We start from the raw sequence: 26,709 nt of genomic DNA, 5'->3' as shown, positions 1-26,709 counted from the left end.
TATTCATATGGTATATATATATACCACGATTTGTTCCATATACACTATGTTTCATATATGTTACCATGTATGTATGCACCATGTATGTTAACATGTATGTATGCTCCTTAATGCAATACCATTTGTAATTCTGTTACCTGGAAATGACAACCGCCATTACGGCAAATGTAAGCCACATTGAGCCTGCAAATAGGTGGGAAAATGTGGGATACAAATGCTACAAATAAATAAATAAAATATGGATTTAATTATTTCAAGTTTCAGAAGATATTGGAGACCTGAATCTTTGTCACCCCCTGAATCATGCCAGAAGTTCACTCCCACCTTCATGTCCACAGGCCCAAGTTCATGACTTCTTTGTCTGCGCCCCACAGCCTTTTCCTTTTGAGGTTTAGGAAAGTGGGAAATCTTTCTTGCCTCTTCCGGCTACCCAGTTTCTCTACCTTTATCTACTCTACCTGTTCAGAGTCCTCACCCACTCAGATCTTATAGATGGCTGATGATGGACCTGAATCTATGGGCAATTTCTAGTAGATTTATAGGCTCATACATTTAGGACATCATAGTATTGATACAGGGTTATATTCAATGCCTGAAAGAGGGCATTATGCAATCTGTTCATCTGATTTTACAATTACTAGCAATTCCCAATAGATCTAAATTTATAGGTATTTAAGGTGCTGCAGAATCAATGCAGGGCTATTATGGATTATACAGTTGTATTTATTTACTTAAGTAGTCTCACTATGTAATTTTTATATTTACAATGTTAATGATTTGTTTTTATTTAAGTACAGTTTAATTTATGGCATTTACTTAGGTGGTTTTTGTGTACATTTTGACTTCAGAGCAATTGATATTTGTTTATAATTTTTATGAGAACTGCTTTTACATATGTTTAATTTGCTTCATAATGCAAATCATCTTACGCTAGGTAAGTAACTGGCTAAGCAGTGTAGAATGCCAAATTAAATTGAGCACAGTCCACAGCGGTTGCCTAAGCACACGTCACTGACAAAAAGGGTGCAATCAGGTCCACCATAAGCACGCAATATGCAGGCTAATAATTAATTTTCAGAGTTCAAAACCACAGGAGCTCACCCTGCTGCTGTGAAACAGGTCTCCAAACTGCAGTATGAAACTTAACTGGATCAGTCAAAAAGTAAGAGCACTTGTCTATGAGGTCCTTTTACAAAGCTGTGGTAGAAAGTGGCCTTAGCTCACCCTTACATGGGGCTTTGGAAGTACCACAGGTGTTGCCACGAGAGGTCATGGCAGCCATTTTAGACAGCCAGCAGCTAGGGGCACCAGGGATTTCAAGTAGGCACAGGGAGGCCTATCCTAAATGGTGAGTTGGGAGGGGGGGTCCAGCATTGCGGGGGACCTATACTGAGTTGTGGGGAGTTGAATGGGGGTCTAGCTGTGCAAAAGGGGATTGGGAGGACCACTGGGTACCTCTCTTTTATGCGGGTCCAGGCTAATATTCAATCATGGCCAGCATAACTATAGTTATAGTTTATTGAGTTTGCTTAGCCACTCTAGCTGCCTAGGCAGAGCAGAGCAGTGTACAAAACTTTAAAAAAAAAACCACACACACACACAGAAAAGGAAAGGAACTACAAATAATGATAGGAAAGAGAAACTATCAAACAGAAAAAGGAGAGAGATACAATCACATAGAAGAAAGCATTAAAACACATAGTCAAAAGCAAGGGTTGACTCGACTTGACTATCTGGAAGCTACCTCTGGTCAACTCTAATCTCCACAGGCTTGTCTGAAAAGCTAAGCTTTCAGGTTTGCCTTGAAGCTTTTGAGAGACAGATCACTATGCAGGGAAAGGGGCAGAGAATTCCAAATGTGTGGAAAGAGGAAGAAGAAAGCACGGTGTCTGGTTGTCTCTAGCTAGGCACATTTAGGTCTTGGTGGAATAAGCTCTGGTGGCTAGCACCTGGATACAGCCCGGCACTGAATATCTAAGGCTAATTTAGGGGTCCTTTTACTAAGGTGCACTGAAAAATGGCTTGCGATAGTGTAGGTGTGGGTTTTGGGTGCACGCTGATCCATTTTTCAGCGTGCCTGTAAAAAAGGCATTTTTTAATATTTTTGCTGAAAATGGATGTGCGGCAAAATCAAAATTGCTGCACATCCATTTTGGGTCTGTGACCTTACTGCCAGCCATTGACCTAGCAGTAAAGACTCGCACGGTAACCGGGCGGTAATGATTTACGAGCGTCAAATGCCTACTTGGCACGAGTCCGATATGCGTGTCTGAAAATTATTTTCGGATGCGCGTATTGGATGCACGCCAAAAATGAAATTACCGCATGATCCATGTGATAGCTGGGTAGTAACTCCATCTTGGTGTGCGTTGGGCGCACATAGACGCTTACACAGCTTAGTAAAAGGGCCCCTTAGTTGACGACAGTCAACCTTTTTTAAAGAAATGCTGACTGCCACTTGCTGAATATCAGCTGGCTTGTATTTTGTAGTGCTTTGAGTGTATTTTTATTTAGGTATGTTATCAAGGGGGTAGTTGCTAACATGTGTTAAGGGAATAACCCAAAATATTTCCCCCTAAACACACATTAAATGGCAAAATTGTGCATTGTTTTACTGTAACATGTGTTAGTTTAAGGTACTGTGGGCTAGCTAATAATGACATGCAATCATGCAACTACATGCTAGACCTCGTGGACCTCCCTCCCAGAAACGCTAAAAGATTAGCTCACAAATTTCTTAATCTACATTTCCCCAGCTGTAAAGGATTAAATTACAAGCTAAGGAACGCATCGCATTCAAAATCTGCACGATTGTACACAAAATTATTCACGCAGATGTCCCAACCTACATGCTAAACCTCGTGGACCTGCCTCCCAGAAACGCCAAAAGATCATCCCGCAAATTTCTCAATCTGCACTTCCCCAGCTGTAAAGGACTAAAATACAAGCTGATACATGCCACTACCTTCTCATACATGAGCACGCAGTTGTGGAATGCACTACCCACTACCTTGAAAACTATTGACGAAATAACCAACTTTCGCAAAGCTCTGAAGACATATCTCTTCAACAAAGCCTACAAAGAGAACCCATAGCCTTCCTAATTTATCTCGCTACCTACCCAGTTAAGAAAGCCTACTTTCTATACTTACCTGACTCACACTTTTCCTCTTTCCTCTCCCTTACTTAATCTTTGTACATCACTAATTGTATCTGATATGTTGGAATGACAGTACCATAACAGAACTCTGTAAGCCACATTGAGCCTGCAAATAGGTGGGAAAATGTGGGATACAAATGCAATAAATAAATACATAAATAAATAAACACATGCGACTAGCTTCTCTTACATGAGCACGCAGCTGTGGAATGCACTACCAACTGACCTGAAAACAATTAACGAAATAACTAACTTTTGCAAATCTCTGAACACCTATCTCTTCAACAAGGCCTACAACGAAAATCCATAGCTTAACTATAACACTTCACCACTCCACTCTTATTCTGAAAGTCACCTCTCTATAACTGTCTGCTTAGATCTTATTTCTCATCCTTGATCTCTTTGTAACACCAATTGTATCTGTTTACCCTGAAATGGCGATGCCATAACACTGATTGCTACATTTGTTCCACTATGTTTATCAAGGCTCCTGACAAAGGCACAGCAGCCAAAACAGAGGTGTCAAGTCTTTCGACAGTACACTTGCAGTACTCGGAAGCAATAAAGACTTATTTACACCTTCCTGCTTTGGCTTCCTTTTGTTTCCTCACTCCTTGTTGTTGGTTTTGTATGTGTTCGTGAGGATTGGAGGTTCTCCTATTGTTGTTTTTTCACCATCTTAAAAGGGCCACCGCTGTCAAAAAGATGTGTGACCTAGGGATCCCCCCTCTCCCCTAGCAAAGACCCCCCTTCCTCCAAAGCCACAGTAGTACCAAAATGTTTAAGCTCTACCTCCACCTTCATGGTTGCTCCCCCCCCCCCCCACCTCTTCAAGGCAGCCTGAACCCTAGAGGTAGTAACCTGAGACTATTGCTAAGAATTGTGGGTGCCAATTTGAATCCAAAGTCATGGGGATCATTCCTGACCTATGACTTCTAAACCACCAATGAATCCATCAAGTAGACCTAGGGATGGGGAGTAGGTCAGTCTTGGGAAGGGTCCACTGTTAAATACTTCATTGCTAAGGTGTCTTCAGGGGGTCTTGGGATGGAGAGTTGGGGAAAAACTCAGGGGGTAGTCTTTGCTGGGGGGAAGGGGGAATCCCCAGATGCCAGATTTTTTTGGATTGTGCCAACCCCTTTCAGAGTGGTTCACTTGAATTATCAAGTCAATGCATTAGCAGCTGTGTTTTTGGAAAGCAGAATAACATAGGGCTCCTTTTACCAAGCTGCTGTAAAAGGGGCCAGCGCTGGCATCAGCGCATGTTTTACACGTGCACTGAGGCCTCCCTTTACCGCAGCTGGTAAAAGGGAAGCCTCACCTTTCTGCGGGAAATGGTCGTGCGGCAAGTAAAACAGCTGCCACGCAGCCATTTCATGGATCCCGGCAGTACTTCCTGTATAGCGAGCGGTAAGCCCGCTTTGGGCTTACCGCCGCTTAGTAAAAGGAGCCCATAGCTTGTAAGGCTGATAGCATATTGAATTATTCTTTTACCTTGGAAAACACTAACTTGTTATATTGTGTTACGCCAGCATTAAACTAAGCTGCAGAAAAATGCCATATTTTACCACAGCTTGGTAGCTTTCCCGTTTAAGCTGAATAAATAAACAGTTGCAACTGTAAATATAGGAGGCAGTTTACAGGCACTAACATAGTGAATTTCTAACATAGTAAATGATGGCAGATAGAGACCTGTACGGTCCATCCAGTCTGCTCAACAAGATACACTCATTTTACATGGTATGTGATACTTTACATGTATACCCGAGTTTGATTTGTCCTTGCCATTCTCAGGGCACAGACCGTAAAAGTCTGTCCAACACTCTTCTTGTTTTTTAGTCTGTAAAATGCTGAGCTCTGCTTGCCTGTCAGAGTGATATAATAAGTTCTAATAAATAAATAAAAATCTAACATAGTGAATTTCTGACATAGTAAATGACGGCAGATAAAGACATACATTGTACCTAAAGGTGGACAAAGCCATGGGACCGGACGGGATCCACCCCAGGATATTGAGGGAGCTCAGAGAGGTTTTGGCAGGTCCTCTTAAAGATTTGTTTAATATATCCTTGCAGACGGGAGAGGTTCCGAGGGATTGGAGAACGGCGGAGGTGGTCCCTCTTCACAAAAGTGGTGATAGGGAAGAAGCTGGAAACTACAGGCCGGTAAGCCTCACTTCGGTTATTGGAAAAGTAATGGAAGCGATGCTGAAGGAAAGGATAGTGAATTTCCTGGAAGCCAATAAGTTGCAAGATCTGAGACAACATGGTTATACCAAAGGGAAATCGTGCCAAATGAATCTCATTGAGTTCTTTGATTGGGTGACCGGAGAATTGAATCAGGAACGAGCTATAGACGTAATCTACTTAGATTTCAGCAAAGCTTTTGACACAGTTCCCCACAGGAGGCTCTTAAATAAACTGGATGGGCTGAAGATAGGACCCGAAGTGGTGAACTGGATTAGGAAGTGGTTGACGGACAGACGCCAGAGGGTGGCGGTGAATGGAATTCGCTCGGAGGAGGGAAAGGTGAGTAGTGGAGTGCCTCAGGGATCGGTGCTGGGGCCGATTCTGTTCAATATATTTGTGAGTGACATTGCCAAAGAGTTAGAAGGTAAAGTTTGCCTATTTGCGGATGATACTAAGATCTGTAGTAGAGTGGACACCCGGGAGGGAGTGGAAAATATGAAAAAGGATCTGAGGAAGCTAGAAGAATGGTCTAAGGTTTGGCAATTAAAATTCAATGTGAAGAAATGCAAAGTGATGCACTTAGGGAATAGAAATCCACAGGAGACATATGTGTTAGGCGGGGAGAGTCTGATAGGTACGGACGGAGAGAGGGATCTTGGGGTGATAGTATCTGAGGATTTGAAGGTGACGAAACAGTGTGACAAGGTGGTGGCCGTAGCTAGAAGGTTGTTAGGCTGTATAGAGAGAGGTGTGACCAGCAGAAGAAAGGTGGTGTTGATGCCCCTGTATAAGTCGTTGGTGAGGCCCCACCTGGAGTATTGTGTTCAGTTTTGGAGGCCGTATCTTGTTAAGGATGTAAAAAGAATTGAAGCTGTGCAAAGAAAAGCTACGAGAATGGTATGGGATTTGCGTTACAAGACGTATGAGGAGAGACTTTCTGAACTAAACATGTATACTCTGGAGGAAAGGAGAAGCAGGGGTGATATGATACAGACGTTCAAATATTTGAAAGGTATTAATCCGCAAACGAACCTTTTCCGGAGATGGGAAGGTGGTAGAACGAGAGGACATGAAATGAGATTGAAGGGGGGCAGACTCAAGAAAAATGTTAGGAAGTATTTTTTCACGGAGAGAGTAGTGGATGTTTGGAATGCTCTCCCACGGGAGGTGGTGGAAATGAAAACGGTAACGGAATTCAAACATGCACGGGATAAGCATAAAGGAATCCTGTGCCGAAGGAATGGATCCTCAGGAGCTTAGTCAAGATCGGGAGGGGGGGCTGGTGGTTGGGGGGGCGGGGATAGTGCTGGGCAGACTTGTACGGTCTGTGCCAGAGCTGGTGGTGGGAGGCGGGACTGGTGGTTGGGAGGCGGGGATAGTGCTGGGCAGACTTATACGGTCTGTGCCAGAGCCGGTGGTGGGAGGCAGGGATAGTGCTGGGCAGACTTATACGGTCTGTGCCAGAGCCGGTGGTGGGAGGCAGGGCTGGTGGTTGGGAGGCGGGGATAGTGCTGGGCAGACTTATACAGTCTGTGCCAGAGCCGGTGGTTGGGAGGCGGGGCTGGTGGTTGGGAGGCGGGGATAGTGCTGGGCAGACTTATACGGTCTGTGCCCTGAAGAACACAGGTACAAATCAAAGTAGGGTATACACAAAAATTAGCACATATGAGTTATCTTGTTGGGCAGACTGGATGGACCGTGCAGGTCTTTTTCTGCCATCATCTACTATGTTACTATGTTACATACATTGTACCTACTGGCCTTTCTTTGAGAACATTTTCAAAGGGAATCTCCCCCACGGTTTCTCTATGAAAATTCCTCACCAACCTTAGCCCTTTGCCATTTTAAAACATCTAACATTTAGTTACACAGGTAAAAAAATTTGAAAATTGCTCTTCCAATGTGATTAATTGTAGTATTTGTATTAAACACCAAATTTAAAGTTTCAGTGTCCTATATAGGAGCCCTATAAAAATTAAGGAGTTGGAAAGACCTATGGACAAACGAGACATATGAGAAACAGAAAGAAAATTGGAACATTCATCTCAACACACCTTTAGTGCTTCTTGCAACCCATTTGTAGATGCTCCTTTGCTTAGAATTATTTTTTAAAAACCTTTGCAGGAATTGCTTTCCGCAATGGAGAAAAGTGGAAGGAGCTGCGCCGATTCGCCCTCCTGACACTGAGGAATTTCGGGATGGGAAAGCGGAGCATTGAGGAGCGGATCCAGGAAGAGGCCCGGTTTCTAGTTAAAGAATTTCTCAAAACAAAAGGTTTGTATAGCAACGTATCATTTATGCGTGTGTGTGTGTGTGTGCGTTATCATATTTGTGAATATCTGAAATGTTCAATATTCTATAACTTTTTTGTCCCACTCCCCATAATATTTTCTTCCATAAATATAGTAGAATTAACACTTAGGGGTCCTTTTACTAAGGTGCGCTGAAAAAATGGGCTGCGCTAGTGTGGGTGCATGTTTTGGGCACGCACAGATCAATTTTTCAGCATGCCTTTTTTTTATTTTTGCCAAAAATGGATGTGTGGCAAAATAAAAATTGGCATGTGTCTATTTTGTGAGACCTTACTGCCAGCCATTGACTTAGTGGTAAGGTCTCACGCATTAACTGCGATAATTGTTTACATGCGTAGAATGACTATTACTGCCCGGTTTTTGCTGTGCACCAGAAAATAAAAATTATTTTCCGGTGTGCATAGCGGACGCATGTCAAAAATTAAATTACCGCAAGGGTCATGTGGTAGCCGGGCGGTACTCCAAATTGACGTGTGTTGGGTGCGCGTAGGTGCCTATACAGCTTAGTAAAAAGGCCCATTAGAATGGCACATCTGTTATGAACATCCAAATGGGGCAGTACTGGTGAGAAGGCCAATGCTTAAAGATATATGGTCCTAAACTTAAACAGATAAGCTAAGACAGCTTTTTATGAAGTTCATGTATCTGGATAGTAGTTGAATATCATTGCTATGTGCACAACTTTTGGACCTGACCCTGGAAAGTCATTGACCCCCTTCTGAACTTAGCACATGTAGATTGTTACATGCGCATTACCCTGTTCGCGTCAATAAACGCTACATGGCAAATTCGAAAGAGCTAGGTTCTCAAGTTTTCCTAAATAAAAAATCTCCCCAACTAAATTTAGGGGACCTTTTACTAAAGTGTGCAAAGCAGTTTTCACGTGAATTAACACATGCACTGTTAGCACACAAGAGGGGTAATGAATTACTGAACTGCCATTATAGTACATGCTAATTCATATGCTAACTGTGCAGCTTCTTATGGGATGAAACAAGGGCATGGACTGCACATTGCAGTTAGCGTACAGTATATTTTCATGCGCTATCATTGTCGCAATTAGATAGGAGGTGGTCAGTGCTAACTGTGAAAACACCACACAGTAAAAAGCTTTTCTATGTGGCAATTGTATGGGAATACCCCCAACAGTTAATGCATGAGTTTTGCACTAACCATGCATTATCGTTTGCATCTAGCACACGGTAAGTGCAACATTTTGTCACACTTTATTAAAAGGTCTGCTTAGGTTCCTCAAAAACTGGCAGGGTTAGGTCAATGGAATGAGGTCAAGAATTCAGTGCTGATTTCCAAGGCTCTGTGTCTAACCTAGAAAAATCATTAGCTGTGCTAAATTTAGGTGCCTTAGTTTTAGGAACCTAAAGTTAAAATTAGAGACCTGTTTTCAACTAATTCCCCAACTCTATATAGCTTGCCTAGAGATCTGCGCCAAAATCCAGGAGTATTCTATAACAACGTGCATAACATGATTAGCTTAACAAGCTAATTAGCTTTGATAATAGCACTTAACAAGCAATAATGAGCACTAATTGGCAGTAATTAGAATTTACACGCACAACTCGCTAAATCTATTCTGTAATGCAGTGCACCTAATTTCTAACGTGCACAGGCAAGAAGGGGCATGGTTATATGCGGGGAAATGGATGTTCCATGGGTGTTCCAAAATTTACATGCATAATTATGGAATATGGCCCTCTGCGCCTAAATCTATGCACTGGGATTTGCGCCATGCTTTCACTGGTGTAAATGGAGGCGCATAGTTTTAGGCACTGGGATATCGACTAAGCGTATTCTATATACCATGCCTAAATCTAGGTGCCGCTTATAGAACATGCTTAGTCAGAAATGTTCTCCGTGCAAATTTTTTAGGCGCCATATATAGAATCTCCCCCAATATGTGCAGCCTGATATCAGCTAAAAATAGGAGTCTAAGGGGCCTATTTACTAAGCTGCACTAGTAAATAGACTTAGCGTGCCCTTATGCTGGTCTTTTTTGAGAGCTAAGCCCATTTCTAGTGGGTCCGTAAAAAAGGGTTTTTTTTTCTATTTGTTTCATTTATGGCTGTGCGCTGTTACCATTAGCACACACTCATTTTAAAAAATTAATGTGGGAGCCCTTACCATCTCCTATTTAGGAGGTGCTGAAGGCTCCTGTATTAAGGCATTGCCGGAGAACGTGGTGAAGGCAGTTAGCTTAGCAGAGTTTAAAAAGGGGTTAGATGGTTTCCTAAAGGACAAGTCCATAAATCACTACTAAATGGACTTGGGAAAAATCCACAATTCCAGGAATAACATGTATAGAATGTTTGTACGTTTGGGAAGCTTGCCAGGTGCCCTTGGCCTGGATTGGCCGCTGTCGTGGACAGGATGCTGGGCTCGATGGACCCTTGGTCTTTTCACAGTGTGGCATTACTTATGTACTTATCCTGCTTATTTTCGAAGGAGAAGGGTGCCCATCTTCCGACACAAATCGGGAGATGGGTGCCCTTCTCTCAGGTGTGGCCAAATTGGCATAATCGAAAGCCGATTTTGGCTGCCCTCAACTGCAGTCCATCGCAGGAGCGGCAAAACTTTAAGGGGGCATGTCGGAGGTGTAGCAAAGGTGGGACGGGGGCGTGGTTAACACATGGGCGCCCTTGGCCGATAATGGAAAAAAGAAGGGCGGCCCTGACGAGCATTTGGCCGACTTTACGTGGTCCATTTATTTTCAGGACCAAGCCTCAAAAAGGTGTCCGAACTGACCACATGACCACCGGAGGGAATCGGGGATGACCTCCCTGTACTCTCCCAGTGGTCACCAACCCTCTCCCACCCCCCAAAATAAATTAAAAACATTTTTTTGCCAGCCTGAAATGTCATATCCAGCTCCAAGACAGCAGTATGCAGGTCCCTGGAGCAGTTTTAGTGGGTGCAGTGCACTTCAGGTAGGCGGACCCAGGCCTATCCCCCCCTACCTGTTACACTTGTGGTGATAAATGTGAGCCCTCCAAAACCCACCCGAAACCCACTGTACCCACATGTAGGTGCCCCCCTTCACCCATAAGGGCTATGGTAGTGGTGTACAGTTGTGGGGAGTGGGTTTTGGGGGGGATTTGGGGGGGCTCAGCACCCAAGGGAAGGGAGCTATGTACCTAGGGTGCCTGGTTGGTGTCCTGGCATGTGTGGGGGACCAGTGCAGTACAAATGCTGGCTACTCTCACGACCAAATGACTTGGATTTGGCCGGTTTTGAGATGGCCGGCCTCGGTTTCATCGGCGAAAACCAAGGCCGGCCATCTCTAAGTCCGGCGATCTCAACATTTAGGTCGACCATCTCAAAGGTTGACCTAAATGTTGAGATTTGGCCAGCCCCGACCGTATTATCGAAACGAAAGATGGATGCCCATCTTGTTCGATAATACGGTTGGCTCTGCCCCTTCCCAGGGCCGTCTCCGGAGATGGGCGCCTCCGTTCGATTATGCCCCTCCATGTTAACTAGCTAGTGCATGGTAATATCAGCGCGCTAGCTGGTTAATGCTTCCATGCCCAATCTCTGCCACCGTTCCCTGTAAGCTGAGCGGGAGTCCTCCACCTACAGTCCTGCCAGTGGAGGGGCGCTGTTTCCCTGTCACATTTTCAATACTGAGGTACAGGCAAGCTCTGCCTGTCCTTAGTGATTGGAAACACAATATTAAAGCATCACCCCCTACTGGCAGCAATGCAGTTGGAAGACTTAGAGGGAACAGTGCTGTCCGCCCATTCTCTGCCCATTCCACTCCCCAGCCAAAATAATTTTAAAATAAATACCGCATGCTTAGCATGTGCAATGCTTTAGAGCATCCCACATTAGGCCATTTTTGCTGCATTAGGCGTGCATTAGCACCTAACACAGCTTAGTTAAAGGACCCCCTAAGTTAGGAAACCTAAATTGAGGTTCAACAATCTTTAAATATCATCCTAAATGCAGCCTGAACCCTTAACAAGATCATTTGGCCCCTAACCGTTACTCATTTGCCCTCCTCCTTCCCTGTTCCTCTTTACCCTGTAATTCCCTTGCCCGTAATGTCTTGTCTGTTTTACTTAGATTGTAAGCTCTTTGAGCAGGAACTGTCTCTCTATGTCAAGTGTTCAGCGCTGTGTGCGGCTGGTAGCGCTATATAAAAGTTATTATTATTATTAGTAGTAGTAGATGGAAGAAGATGGATAGTGGACATGGAGAGAGAGTAGAAATATCAAATGGACATGAGACCTTGGTGAGTGAGTTAAGAGAAGACAGAAGGATGTAGAAACCAGAGCCTGGGATCAACATGACTTAGAAAAATAAAATGAGCAGACAACAAAAGGTAGAAAAAAGAATTTTATTTTTCTATTTTGTGACTAGAATATGTCAGATTTGAAATGTACATCCTGCCAGAGCTGGTGTTAGATATGGCTGGGGCCCAAGGCATATATTTAGGAGGGGACCACAAAACTTACTAACTGACTGCACCTTCTTCAGCTTCTAGCTGGCCTGGGGTCAGCTAGGGGGCTAAACACAGTTGTCCTAGTTATACCTCCCCTAACACTGTCTCTTGCATGTGCTATCATATTTTGCACAGTATAGGAGAAAATGCATCTCTTTGTATTTCTCTGTGCTGTGCTAAATGCAAGGTCTGGCCTCTTGGGATTTTGATTTAATTTGTTTATGGTTTGTGGTCACTTATTCTGTATTTGGCATTTGTGTTCTGTGTGTGACCAAAATATTCTTTTAGCATGAATTTTCTATGTAGTATCATGTAGTAATTTGACTTGTTCAGTTTTATTGATAGAAATATTGATATTTTAGGGCCCCACTGTAATATTTAGGGCATATTTGGGGGAAGCATATGTGTGTTGGTGGACCGTGGCTCAGTGGAGGATGAAGAGTGCACCCTCTTATATTTCTCCTAGCTCTCAATGTGGCCTGCAGCCACTGAGGCCAGCACTACTACTCCCATTGAAGTTATTGGGAGTGGGATAGGTGTGCGGTAGGAGTAGGGGCATGGGCAGGGCATATCAGGTGGCAGGTGTTTCTCTAGTGCCCATCCATTCAACCTGTTGGCCCACCCAAAAATTGCCTTCTGCCTACGCCACTGCGGTGCACTAGAGGTGGAAAGGAACTTCCTGTATTGAGGTGGCAGTGGCGGCACTGCCCAATTATCACCAGGTACACTCCAGTGCTACAAAAATAAATATATGATGGCTCACTAGGTGTGAGAAGTACCGCCAGGCTGCTGCGGTAGCCCGGCGATACTTCCTGGTTAGCGGGCTTACCGCTGCTTAGTAAAAGGGGCCCTAAGTGATTTGGCCAAGATCACAAGGAGCAGCAGTGGGATTTGAATCGGGCATTTTTGGATGTCAAGACCAGTGCTCTAACTACTAGACCTCTCCTCCACTCACAACATAACAGAAATTTCAAAAGGCACTAATCAGTTCTACTACTACTACTACTATTTAGCATTTATATAGCGCTACAAAGTGTACGCAGCACTGCACAAACATAGAAGAAAGACAGTCCCTGCTCAAAGAGCTTACAATCTAATAGACAAAAAAATAATAAAGCAAGCAAATCAATTAATGTGTAGAGGAAGGGGAGAGGAAGGTAGGTAGAAGCGAGAGGTTACAAGTGGTTACAAGTCAAAAGCAATGTTAAAGAGGTGGGCTTTCAATCTAGACTTAAAGATGGTCAAGGATGGGGCAAGACGTAGGGGCTCAGGAAGTTTATTCCAGGCGTAGGGTGCAGCGAGACAGAAGGAGTGAAGTCTGGAGTTGGCAGTAGTGGAGAAAGGAACAGATAAGAAGGATTTATCCATGGATCGGAGTGCACGGGAAGGGGAGTAGGGAAGGATGAGTGTGGAGAGATACTGCATTAGAAAAGAAAAATGTGCAGTTATGTAAGAAGGTAATGTACTAATTCAGTAATTCTGTAACAGATATTTGTACAAAAAGGTTAAAAGTTTAAATAAAAACAAATTTAAAAAAATCATAACCAGACTCTTTCCTCACCTTTAATATATATGATTTCTTTTCTCACAGAATCTCCCATTGACCCCAATGTCTTTCTTGCCCGAACTGTGTCCAATGTCATCTGTTCCATTCTCTTTGGAAGGCGATTTGACTATGATGATAAGAGACTCTTGACCATAGTCAAGTCAATCAACCACAACTTTCAGATTATGAGCAATCCCTGGGGAACGGTCAGTTTAATCTATCATCTTTTTATCATTTTTCTACCCCTATAATACTGCAGTTTAACCCTTTATTATTTTGTTAAGCTGGCCACCATTTCCACTGCTTTTTGAAAAGAGACTTTGTCCTCATTAAACTCTGAACTTCCCTCATGTCATCACCTCTATATGCATAAACCATGAGAAGGCTTTTGTTCATTGAAGTGTGTGTCCAATGTCTATGTACTAATTCCTTTCCCCACTGTTTATTAAGCCATGCTAGCATTTACCATGCTGCAATGCCACGCGGTAATGCCGACAAAGCTTATTGAGGGGTCTTTTTACTAAGCTGCGGGTAAAAGGGCCCTGCGGTAGCAGTGGGGGCCATTTTTCCCCAAGTGTCAGGGCCCTTTTAACCGTAATGGGTAAAAAGCCACTAAAAAAATGGCCATACAGTAAGAGTACTCTTATTGTGTGGCTTTGTGGGGGAGGGGGGAATACTTACCATCACCCATTGCAGGGGCATAGCCACGGGTAGGCCTGGGTGGGCCTGGGCCCATCCATTTTCATCTCAGGCCCACCCAGTAGAAAACAAAAACAGCCACTTCAGTCCCTCCTCCCGTTGCAGCTTCAGCAGCGAAGTTATCCTCCCAGCTGCACACGTCACGTCAGCACAGCAGACAACGAATCGGCAGCATCCGAAGATCCAGCTGGGGAGATGTCATCCATTCCTCAGACTGCAGCGCGGGACCAACCACATGCCCGCTAACAGCTCTGTGCAGCGTTCCAACTCCGAGTCCCACCCCTTAAGACACAAACGTCCTGTTTCCGACACAGAAACAGGAAATTTGTATCCTAAGGGGCGGGACTCGGAGTCAGAATGCTGCGCAGAGCTGTTAGCGGGCATGTGGCTGGTCCAGCGCTGCAGTCTGAGGAATGGATGACATCTCCCCACGAATCTTCGGGTGATTCGGAGGCAAGCACCAATGAAGGTTGGGTCCAGCAGGGTTGCAGGGGAAAGGAGCTGCTGCAGTGAGTGAACAGGAAGATCATAAGATTAAGAGAGCTGAAGGGAGAGAGGGGGGATGGGGATGGCTTGGCAGGCAGAAAATATCACCTAGATCATGTAAGGGCACCAGAGTTGGGGAATAAAGACATCGGAGGGTGGAGAGAAATAAAGAGGAGATGCTAGATTGGGGGGGGGGGGGGGAGAAAAAGTTTATAGAGAAGGAATGTTAGACTTGAAGAAAGGAATGAGAGAGGATTCTAATCTACACACAGGGAGAGACTGGACAGAGAGAGGGCATGCTCGTGGGGGGGGGGGGTAGAATTCTGGCCACAGGGAGGGGCAGGTCACAGAGAGGGTGTGCTGGGCATGAGGGAAGGAGTGAGGGAAATCCTGGCCTCACTGGATCATAGGAGAGGGGGGCAAGACGAAAGAGAGAAGTGACAGGAAGATGCTGGGAGGGGGTGAAGGGTGAGAGACACTGAGAAAGGTGGAACCATGTGGGAGAGGCCAAGGGGGTGGCAAGGAAATAAACGCGAGGAGGATGGTGATTACAGGGGAAAGAAATATGGTAATGGGGAATAGATTGAAGATGGAAGGGAATGGATGGCTGGGGAAGTAGAAAGATGGGGAATAGGAGAACTAGTGTGTGAAATGGAAATGGGAATCTGACAGGTATCTGAAAAGTAAAACAAAGGAAAAGGGATTAGGATAAAATTTGGGTGGGCAGAGAAAAGAAAAGAAAAAAAAGAGAGGAAAGAGCTAAAATGGAAAGGTCAATATGTCAGAGGCAAGTGAAGTGAGGGAATGCAACAAGAGAGGAGAAAAAGACAAATGGACAGCAGCTGCTTGAAGGAGAAATAGCAGAAAGATTGGAAAGTTCAAAAGAGAAACTGGATCAACATGATGGAAAAAGAAAATGACCAGACAACAAAGGTAGAAAATGCATTTTATTTTGAATCTTAACTGAAATATGATAGCTTGAGAAATGTGCATAGCGGATGTCACTTTCTTCATGAGCTAAAGTGTTTCTGTTTCTATTTTGAGTTGGAAGGTGGAGAATAGGGGGAGGAAGGGGGCGGGGCAGAGAGAAAATGTTGTGCCCACCCACTTTGGGCTCAGGCCCACCCAAAATTGGCTGTCTGGCTACGCCACTGACCCATTGAGGTGGTGGTAAGGGCTCCTGCGCTAACTCAGTGGTAACTGGGCAGTATGTGGCAATGCCTGATTACCACCAGGTTAGCACCATGCTATTAAATTAAAAAATATTTTCTAGCATGCCAGAAATAGCATGCGCTCGATCCCGAACTACAGCCGGCAACCACATTGGGCTGGCAGTAGTTCCAGGATAGCATGCAGGCAGTAAACCCATGTTGGGCTTACCAAAGCTTTGTAAGAGGGCCCCTCAAAAGTGAATGGGCTGTGTTGACATTAGCAGCACTGATCTCTCTTTCCACTTCTCTAGAGACAATTTGTTAGGTGTTTGTAGGTTAGTTTTTGTTTTATTTCTATTTTGTTTAGTTGGTTGTGTTATATTCTAGTCTTTTTACCACCACCCCAAATTATTATGTACCAGCCACCCACAATTTGGAGTGATAAAAGACCAAGGCCACGTATGAGAAAAGCAATTTTTATTACTTACCAAAGTACAGATACAATCAATAGTTTCTCATGGGAGGACAGCACTGCTACACATAGGTGTTATCTGTAACCAACTCTCCAAAGACATGCTCTAGTTCAACTGCTTATATACCTTTATTTTAAACAACGCTTCACATAGGTTTAGCAAGTTATCTCCCTCAGAGATCATTCTGTTTTCTTTCAACACCATCTGTTTCCCCTCAGTTGCTAAACCACATTTTCTTGTCTATTGTAATTGCTCCTTTCTCATGCCTGCTTGCACGCAGGAATGTCTTATCAGATCATGAGTTTCTGGTTCACATGCTTATCAGTTTTTGGCCCTGTTCCATGGTGCATGACCTGTGCTCATTATTTACAGTTGGAGGGGGTTCATTTCAGTTATGGTTCTGTTTTGTGCATATTATTGTTTTGTTTTGTTTTTTAAATTGTCTGGATAGTGCTGCTGAATGTCTATGGCCAGCACTGGCAAAGCTGTTTATCTGGGTAATGCAGCCATTATCTGAGTAAATGGCTTTGAATATTGACACAGAAGTATTTACACAATAGCAAAAGCAACAAAAAAACAGGGAATAATTAGCAGGATCAGTTACCCAGATCCAACTAGTTCTCTTTTTACTTATACTAATCCTGGGTGAACTTTTCCCAAATCTCAGATGGGGTACCCCAAAATCTTCAATTCCTCAAGTCTTACTGGCCTTCATTTATAATGCAGTACTGAAAAATGTTATTACTCAAAAGAGGCAGTATCTGTGAATTTATTTTTGTACTATCTCTTTATTTTGTCGAAGATTTCTTATATTATAGTCTGCCTTGAATCTCTGTTGAAATAAGGCAGAATATAAATCACAGAGTAGTGCAGAATTATTTCATTGCAAACAACCAATTAGAGTATTGTGTCCAAATCTGGACGTAGACAAAGCAGAAGTAATCCTGAAAAGGTGCCATAAAATTCAAATACCTAAAAGCAATATCTTTGAATAGCCTCTAGAGTTTGCAATGTACAGTACTGAGCACTTTTCACTCCTGTGCATTGAGAACAATTACAAGCACAAGATGCACAAGCCCACAAGGCACCCCTTCCTAGCAGGACCTCCTATTTCTGAGGGCAAGCTAGAGTTAAAAAGTGTCCATACCTTAGATTTTCAAATGTTAACGGGCTGGCCACCCAATATTCAGGGCTATTTAACTGGACAGGAATGGCTCCTGGCCAATTAAGCCTAAAGCCAGTTAAGCAATAATATAATAGCCTAAAGCTAGGGTTACCATATGTCCGGATTTACCCAGACATGTCCTCTTTTTGAGGGCATGTCCGGGCAACCGGGCGGGTTTTGCCAATCTGCCCATTTGTCCAGATTTCTGGACAAATGGGAAGGCTGGTGGGCGGGCCAGCCTGCCCATTTGTCCAGAAATCCCGGACAAATGAGCAGATTGCTAGCCTTCCCGTCCCCTTACTTACCAGTGCCCTGGTGGTCTAGTGACCTCTTCCGCCTTCGGGGCAGGAAAGAGCCCCCTCTTTCCTGCCCAGAGTGCTGCCCTGCATGCATCCTTCCTGTTGCTGATCATCGGTGCCGATTCAAAATGGCCACCGAGGGTTGAAGTGACCTCGCGAGACTTCAACTCTCGGTGGCCATTTTGAATTGGCGCCGAGGATCAGCAACAGGAAGGATGCATGCAGGGCAGCGCTCCGGGCAGGAAAGAGGGGGCTCTTTCCTGCCCCGAACAGGTCACTAGACCACCAGGGCAGTAGTAAGGTAAGGGGAGGGGGGTAACGGGGAGGGGAGGCGACGGGGTATGTGACAAGGGGGAGGGGAAAATGTGACAGGGGAGGAGTGAGGGTGTGAAAGGGGGTGGGACAGGTGTGAAAGGGGTGGGTGGGGTGTGTGGTGGGGCAGGGCATTGTCCTCCTTTTTGGGGGACAAAATATGGTAACCCTATCTAAAGCCAGCTAAGAAAGATAGCCAGCTGTCTCGGCTGAATATTAGAGCTTAGTGGCTAGCCTGGTCACTGGCTTTGTTGCGCAATATAGCCGGTTGCTGACTGGCTAAGTTTAGTATAAATAGCAGGATTTTTGGCCGCTATAACTTAGCCAGTCAGCAGATAAATATTGGCTTAACCAGCTCTGTGCATAGCAGTAAAAAAAAAATGGAAATTCAATGCTGCTCGCCAGATACGGCCTGGCATTGAATTTTGGGGTTCGCCATTGAGTGCAGGAGGCAGTCTGGCTAACTTCCATGGTCTGAATATTGGCCCCTGAGCACTCTCCCAACCTAAAATGTGCCCACTGGAATACCTTTTTTTCTTACAGCTACAAGCACACATGCCACAGAAGTCTGCCCATAATTTTAGCTGAAATAAATTACTAACAATTATCAAATCCCAGGGAAGAGACAAACAATGAAAATTCAAAAAAAACAAAAAAACAAAAATAGTCAATCCCAATACAAAGAAGGTGTAGAGATGTCTAGAGAACAACACAATCCTATGACATGAAATATCTTGATTGAGAAAGGGACAAAAGGAAAATTCAGTATAGGCTGCACCCACAGCCGAGCTTAGATATCAGTGAGTTTAGCCGAAAAAAACTGCTTCACTTGAAAGCTCTATACATCATTTATGCTCCTTATTTATATCCCTGAATTTTTATTTTATATATATGGATTATTTTATATATTTTATATATATGGATAAATGTTACATATGTTATATAAATAAAAATTCAGGGATATAAATAAGGAGCATTACATATTGTGTTGACATTATAAGTAGTATACTATGCTATACTTTGTATTGTTATTTGAATATTTTTACTGCTGTAATTATCTATTGCAGTAAATATATAATATTAAATAGCATGCCATTTTAAGCTGCATTAGGCATTAGTAAAAGGGCCCTTGTGTAATACCATAATGAGACTTGCAGTGATACACCACGTTAAAGGGCAGAAAATCATGCAAAAAGTATTTTATCATGCTAGGAGCATCAGAACTCAAAGTTGTGGCCCAGTGCTAGTGGACAGAGCTTAAAGGGGCCACTGTTCCAATTCCAGATGCCTCCCTCCCTGATCAAAGTCCCCCAAGCACATCTTCCCAACTCTCCTAATGCAGCCCACAACATCCCGATCAATCCCCCTAATCCCTGATCCAATCACCCCTCCCCCCAAAATTCAATCCTTCACCCTCTGATAAATCTCCTACCCCCCCCCCCCACCCCCATCAAAGCTCCCACCCATCTTGAATGACTACTGCTAAGGGGTCATGTTTCCATATAAGAAAACATGATCTCCCAGCTGTAGTTGTGCTAGTCTACAGATAGGAGTGACATTATTTTTCTTTAGCATTCCATATCATATTGTTTTGCATTTTGCAATATTTTTCATAAAAATGAAGAAGAGTAACTGGCAATTGGCAAATTCTATAGAATGACACTTATCTGTGACCCGCTACATCCCAATGTACACCCATTTCACGGCATATTGCATGGTTTTATGATGTGACCACTGGCCCATATCTATTGAGAAAGCGGCAGTGAAATGGACACACATCGGGACATAACGGGTCACAGATAAGTGTCATTCTGTAGAGTTTGCCAGTTGCCAGTTACTTTTGTTCATTTTTATGAAAAATATTGTAAAATGCAAAAAACTATGTTATGGAATGATAATAAAAATGTCAAAATGTTAAAAATATGAAGAGGCAGGAGGGGATTTTTGGTCAATGATTATAGTAGTTATCAATTGGAACTTTTGTTTGACCCGATGTGAATACACAAGGCGTATAGATCCGGTAACATCTGAGACCTTTTCCTTCTTTTCAACATTTGGTGGTGAAAGTCTGGGTCCACTTTTGTTGGTGTTGTTGTATTTTAATATTAAAGCATGGCCATTAATACAAAAAAAATAGAAAAAGGCCATTTTTATGGCTGCAGTAAAAATGGCCTTACTACGTGGAAAAAACCTGTGCAAAGGTGCGCTAAGACCACTTTATAGTTTATAGACACTGGGACAAAAATGCTTAATTTAAGAACCTGGTCCATGTTCATATTTCTTGCAAAACAACACATTTTTACAAAAGAATGATTTTATATTTTTCTTGCTCTTTTTAGCTGTATAATATTTACCCAGATATTATGGATTACTTACCCGGCCAGCACCAGAAGATCTTTTCCAATTTTGACATGATAACAGAAATTATTTTGAAAGAAATTAAATCTCATCAGGAGACCCTGGATCCCAGCAACCCTCGAGATTACATAGACTGTTTCCTTATTAAAATGCAGCAGGTAAGGTTTAAGAAAGCAGGAGTTCAATTGCAAAGAGTTTAAACACCTAACCTTGGAAATCTGAGACCTAAATTGGCCCCTTTGAAAAATGACTGGGGGTTGAGCACCTAAATTTAGCAACTGGTTTCATACTGAGAGCATTTTATTGTCAGTAGAGATGTGCACAGGGTTTTCATTTGTTCAGAAAAATTGTTTAACACATCTTAGAACTGTCTGTCTATCCTAATTAGATTGTAAGCTCTGTCGATCAGGGACTGTCTCTTCATGTCCAGTGTACAGCGCTGCGTACATCTAGTAGCGCTATAGAAATGATAAGCAGTAGTAGTAGTATTCTGAAGGCCCAATATTCAAATTGATTTGAAGGGCCAGGAGAGGGTCCTGGTCATTTAAATCATCTGTCTGGAGCTATCCAGACATTTTCAGTGGCACTTAATCAGATGTTGATGCTAAAAATGCTTGCCTGTTGACCTGCGCTGCCTACTCAAAAGCATAGGCTGAGGAATACTGCATTTAGAGTTCCACCTGCTGAAATGCAAGCTGATTTCAATTCCAGCACTGCTTGCTGAAAATGTAAACTAAATCCAATCCACAGTTCCGCTTGCCAAAGTGCAAGCCAAGTTCAATTCAAGTACAACTTTCTGAAAATACAAGCCAAATCCAATCCACAGCTCCACTTACCAAAATGCAAGCCAAGTTCAATCCAAGCACCACTTACCAAAAATGCAAGCCAAATTTGACCAGAAAACGTTGGTCTCTCCCGCTTGGCTCCCCTCTGCCAGAGTCCTGTCTTGCTGTCCCCTTTACTCTCACGGTGAGGGAGATACAATCCAAAGGTTCCTCAGGTACTGGCCAGGGAAAAACCTTCAAGGGTCCCAACGGTTTCTCCAGCTCCTGGCCTCTTTCTCTGAAACTCCCAGAGTCTTTTGTCAGCCCTCAAAGTTCCTCATCTAATTTGTCCTTGAGAATCTCATGCAAATGGTCCAGTCTCTTCCAACTCTCAGCTGCTCAGCTTTAACCCTCTTCCCTCTCCAAGGAGTTATTTAACTATTCCCCAGTGGCTTAGTCCCCTCTACCTTACTACAACCACGCCAAGCAAGGTTCCGGGACTCCCCCTAAACGCAATAGTGGGGACTAGACCCAAGTAGTCTTCTGGCAGGGGTCTGAAATACTATCTTTTCTTAGGAAGATCTCTTTGCCAGTGATAGGATACACACCCTGTCAGAGCACCCAAGCTGAAACTGGTATTGTACCAATTTTCAGCAAAGTTTGAGCCTTTTTAATCTAGGTAACTAAATTTTGGTCTTCTTGATTTAAGAGAATTGTCTGCCTAAAAGAAAGATACCAAAGTTCAATCAAAGTTTCTCTAAATCACAGTAGTTAAAGTTTGGCCATCTAGATTGGGAACTCAGTTTTGGTTAAAAATTGACTACCACTAACTTACATGATGTCTGCAAAAAGAATCATTTGGCCTACCCACTTAATTAAGTGTATGGCTTTAACTTTGGTCATCATCCTTCATGGGCTTAACCAGCAACCTCTGCTTTAAGGAAATCTCCAAGATGTCAATTACACAAGCTTGATCTCCTGCAGGAAGTTGCTGTTAGCTGGGAAACATAGTCAAGTTTCCATGCTAGGTGATCTACTAACTCTCCCTAGTTATTCACGGGAGCATTCCAGAGCTGTAGTGCTACCTCATGTTGGTCAGTCTCTTCCCTCATGGGAGTTTGATGTATCTGCACTGCTACCTTGTGCTACTTAGACTTAGATTTAGGTCCACTAGTGCCATTAGGCAAATCAGGTAGCAAATTTTTGCCAGTTTCTGGCCACCATAATTGTCCTTGGTTTCTTCCCATTTCAATGTCAACCTGGTATAGATCATCTTTGAAGGTAGGTCACGTGGAGGGTCATAATCGAACGTGAACGCCCATCTCCATGGGCATCTGTCTCCGAGAATGGGTACGTGAAGGGGCAGGGCAAACTGTATTTTGGAAAAAAATGGGCATCCATCTTTTTTCCGATAATACGGTTTGTGCCAGCCAAATGCATCGGATTTGTGCGGATTTGAGCTGGGCGATATCGTTTTTCAGCGATAATGGAAACCGAAGGCACCCAGCTCAAAAACGACCAAATCCAAGGCATTGGATCGTGGGAGGGGCCAGGATTCATAGTGCACTGGTCCCCCTCACATGCCAGGACACCAACCGGGCACCCTAGGGGGCACTTGTAACAATTAAAAAAATAAAGTTAACTACCTCTGAAGTCCATAGCTCCCTTACCTTGGGTGCTGAGTCCCCCAAATCCCCCCCAAACCCACTCCCCACAACTCTACACCATTACCATAGCACTTATGGCTGAAGGGGGGCACCTAGATGTGGGTACAGTGGGTTTTGGGGGCGGTTTGGAGGGCTCTCATTTACCACCACAAGTGTAACAGGAATGGGGGGATGGGCCTGGGTCCATCTGGCTGAAGTCCACTGCACCCACTAACAACTGCTCCAGGGACCTGTATACTGCTGTGATGGAGCTGGGTATGACATTTGAGGCTGGCATACAGGCTGGAAATAAAGTTTTTAAAGTTGTGTTTTTTGGGTGGGAGGGGGTTAGTGACCACTGGGGGAGTCAGGGGTGGTCATCCCCGATTCCCTCCGGTGGTCATCTGGTCATTTAGGGCACTTTTTTGGTACTTGTTTGTGAAAAAAAAGGATCCAAAAAAAGTGACCCAAATTCGCTCTAAAAAAGCCTTTCTTTTTTCGAGTATCGGCCGAGGACGCCCATCTCTCCTCGGCAGATAAACACGCCCCAGTCCCGCCTTCACCACGCCTCCGACACGCCCCTGTCAACTTTGGCTGTTTCCGCTACAGATTGCAGTTGAAGACGCCCAAAATTGGCTTTCGATTATACCGATTTGGACGCCCACGAGAGAAAGATGCCCATCTCCCGATTTGGGTCGAAATATGGGCGTCTTTCTCTTTCAAAAATAAGGCGGCAAGTCTTCCTTGGTTTTCCTTTCTTTCTCTTGCTATTAGATGGCATCCATTTCATTCTGGTCTTTGGAATTTTTTGGTCTGAAAGCCGGAGGAGGATATGGAGAGCTAAACGCATCCAGCACTCTGCTACAATATTTTGTGGTCTACATGACTGGGATCTTTGCAGTATCTCTTCATTAGTAATATGGTCTCACTATGTGACAAGTAATATTTTCCTCAAACACCACTTATGAAATACATGGAGGGCCAGATATTAAAACTGATTAAAATGACCAGGAGAGGCTCCTGGCCATTTAAATCACTTCATACATCAACTTGGGCTCAAAGTTGATGTATGAGTTGATTTGTTAGACTTGGGGTAGCTTTGTGTGTGCTTCCATATATATAGGTTTGTAACATTTAAATCACTTGCCAGGACTACCCGGGCATTTTTAGCAGCACTTAATTCTAGACAAAACCAACTATTTGGGAGGCATTCTGCAGGTGGAGTCAGCACTTGACCTGTTAAGATAATCACATAATAAAGGGAATGGAACTCCTGTCATAATGAGGAAAGACTGAAGAGGTTAGGGCGCTTCAGCTTGAAAAGAAGACGGATGAGAGGAGATATGATTGAGGTCTACAAAATCCTGAGTAGTGTAGAACAAGTAGAAGTAAATCGATATTTTTACTCGTTCCAAAAGTACGAAGACTAGGGGACACTGAAGGAAGTTATATGGAAATACCTTTAAAACAAATAGGAGGAAATATTTTTTCACTCAATGAATAGTTAAGCTCTGGAACTCTTTACTGGAGGATGTAGTAACAGTGGTTACCGTATCTGGGTTTAAAAAAGGTTTAGACAAGTTCCTGCTTGCCCTGGAATTGGTAGCATGGAGTGTTGCCATGATTTGGGTTTTTGCCAGGTACTTGTGACCTGGCTAGGCCACAGTTGGAAACAGGATATTGGGCTAGATGTACCATTGGTCTGACCCAGTATGGCTATTCTTATATTTCTATATTCTAGGACCGCATAAAACACAGTCCTATCTTTATGTGGTTATTCATAGCCAGTTAAGTGCCGAATATCACTCTTAACCAGCTATGCTTTAGCCAGCTCCCTACACCTGGAAATTCAATTCAGGAGCCCAGATATGGCCCAGCATTGAATTTCCGAGTTTAACATCAGTGGTGGCCAACAAAACGCTAATCACCACCAGCTGAATATATTGGGCCCTTAATTTTTGGACTACTGTTAAGTCGCTCCCCTTCACTCCGAGGTTGCAGCTCCCCAAACAAAAGAACACTCTCCAGCCGAGCTCACCTCCAACTCAAAATAAAGCTGTTTATTGCATAGGAAGGGCGTCCCTCCTTCTCTCAAGTATAGATCCAAAACACAAAACAAATCCCTGTTACCCTGTACCTTACCCAAGCCGGTTTGGTACACAGGCCAGGCTTCAGCAGCTGCTTCCTCTCTCTTCCTCTCCTAGAGAGGAGCAGCAAAAAGCAAAAAAAAAAAAACACCCGGTTCAGTTTAGCTAGGCTTACCAAAATACAGTTCAGTTTAGCCAGGCTTTCAAAACACAGTTCAGGTTAGCCAGGCTTTCAAAACACAGTTCAGGCTAGCCAGGCTTTCAAACCACAGTTCAGGTTAGCCAGGCTTTCAAAACACAGTTCAGGTTAGCCAGGCTTTCAAAACACAGTTCACTTTCAATTCCAGCTTTAAAACACAATATGGCTCTGCGCGGGCTCAAAGCCTAGGGTCCCACCCTCTTGGTCAGTCACTCTCTCTTACCTGACCTCCTCCCGCTTGACCCGGCTTGGCCCCGCTACCTCCTTGGCTTTCGCTGAGCCAGGGCTGAAAAGTCCATCGGCTCTTCCAGGGTGTTCTCGGGTTCAGTCAATTCCATAGGGCAAGGCTCACTCTCCCCCCCTCTCTCCTCAGGAGCCCAATCCATATTCTCTTCACCCCGCCCCTCTCCCAGCTGCTCACCCTTTTCTTCATTAAAGTTCTTTGGAGTCCCTTCTTTCTCCACCCACTTGTTCCACCACCTCTTCCACCAGGTTGGAGAATCAGCCTTCCTGCTTCCCCTGCGGCCCTCCTCTGGTGACTCCCGGGAATGCACATAGTTTCTCTTATCCCCAGGTTCCCTTGGGGCATGCTGGGAGTTGTAGTTTCCTATTTCGGGTTCTTCCCTGGGTATTGCCTGCCTGTACCTGGGGTATTCTTGCTTACCCCAGGGTTCCTTTGGGGCATGCTGAAATTTGTAGTTCCTTTCTCTCCTCTTTTCTTGCTGTTCCCCAGGGCTGCCTACATACGCTTTACACTATGCATGCAATACTTTACCAAGTTTCACTAACATAAACTGCAGTGAGTAGAACAATGGTGTTTAGTTAAACTTATATACCGCAAATTTGGCAACTGCTGATCAATGATGTTTACATAAGCTTTACTCATAATAAAATCATTCTTTATTTTTTAACTTGGATTTATTTACCACCTTTATAAAGAAATTCACCCAAAATGGTGTACAGCAAGAACAAGATAATTACAGCAGGGGGACTCTTTAGTGAGGATCGTAAAACTATGGTAGAAATTGAGGATATCACTGGAAAGCAATAGCAAGTGAAGATTTGGGGATATCAGATAAATGACTGCAATGGTAAGGGATCAAACTTTCCTTACCAACTTACTTATAGTAACTTTTTCTTCAGGAGACCCGGGCTGAAGATCCTTCATTCTACAATGACTCTTTGTTAATGAGCGTGCAAAACTTGCTTTTTGGTGGAACCGAAACAGTCAGCACAACCTTGAGATATGGATTCCTGATTTTGATGAAATATCCAGAAATAGCAGGTACTGTTAAAATACAAACTTTAGAATGAAAATAGTTTACCAAACTTTAGTTTATTCGTTTATATTCTGCCTATATCTAGGCAGATCAAACTTGATACATACACAATCGTCCCAGAAAA

At 43.7% G+C, this 26,709-nt stretch overlaps 1 protein-coding gene across 2 annotated transcripts in view; it reads left to right on the top strand.

Annotated features, from left to right (window-relative positions):
* Nucleotides 1–26,709, top strand: part of LOC115480205 (cytochrome P450 2F2-like) — a 57,238-nt gene that overhangs the window by 20,918 nt on the left and 9,611 nt on the right. For both annotated transcript variants that reach the window (XM_030218711.1, XM_030218712.1), the window contains 4 exons: nt 7,474–7,623; nt 13,712–13,872; nt 20,591–20,767; nt 26,449–26,590. In XM_030218711.1, the coding sequence (XP_030074571.1) occupies nt 7,474–7,623; nt 13,712–13,872; nt 20,591–20,767; nt 26,449–26,590 (630 nt within the window). The remainder of the gene's footprint in view (nt 1–7,473; nt 7,624–13,711; nt 13,873–20,590; nt 20,768–26,448; nt 26,591–26,709) is intronic.

The sequence above is a fragment of the Microcaecilia unicolor genome, chromosome 11 (assembly GCF_901765095.1).
Source record: "Microcaecilia unicolor chromosome 11, aMicUni1.1, whole genome shotgun sequence".
NCBI lineage: Eukaryota > Metazoa > Chordata > Amphibia > Gymnophiona > Siphonopidae > Microcaecilia > Microcaecilia unicolor.
Note: the sequence above shows the minus strand (reverse complement) of the source record. Positions and strands in the feature narration are given on the sequence as shown.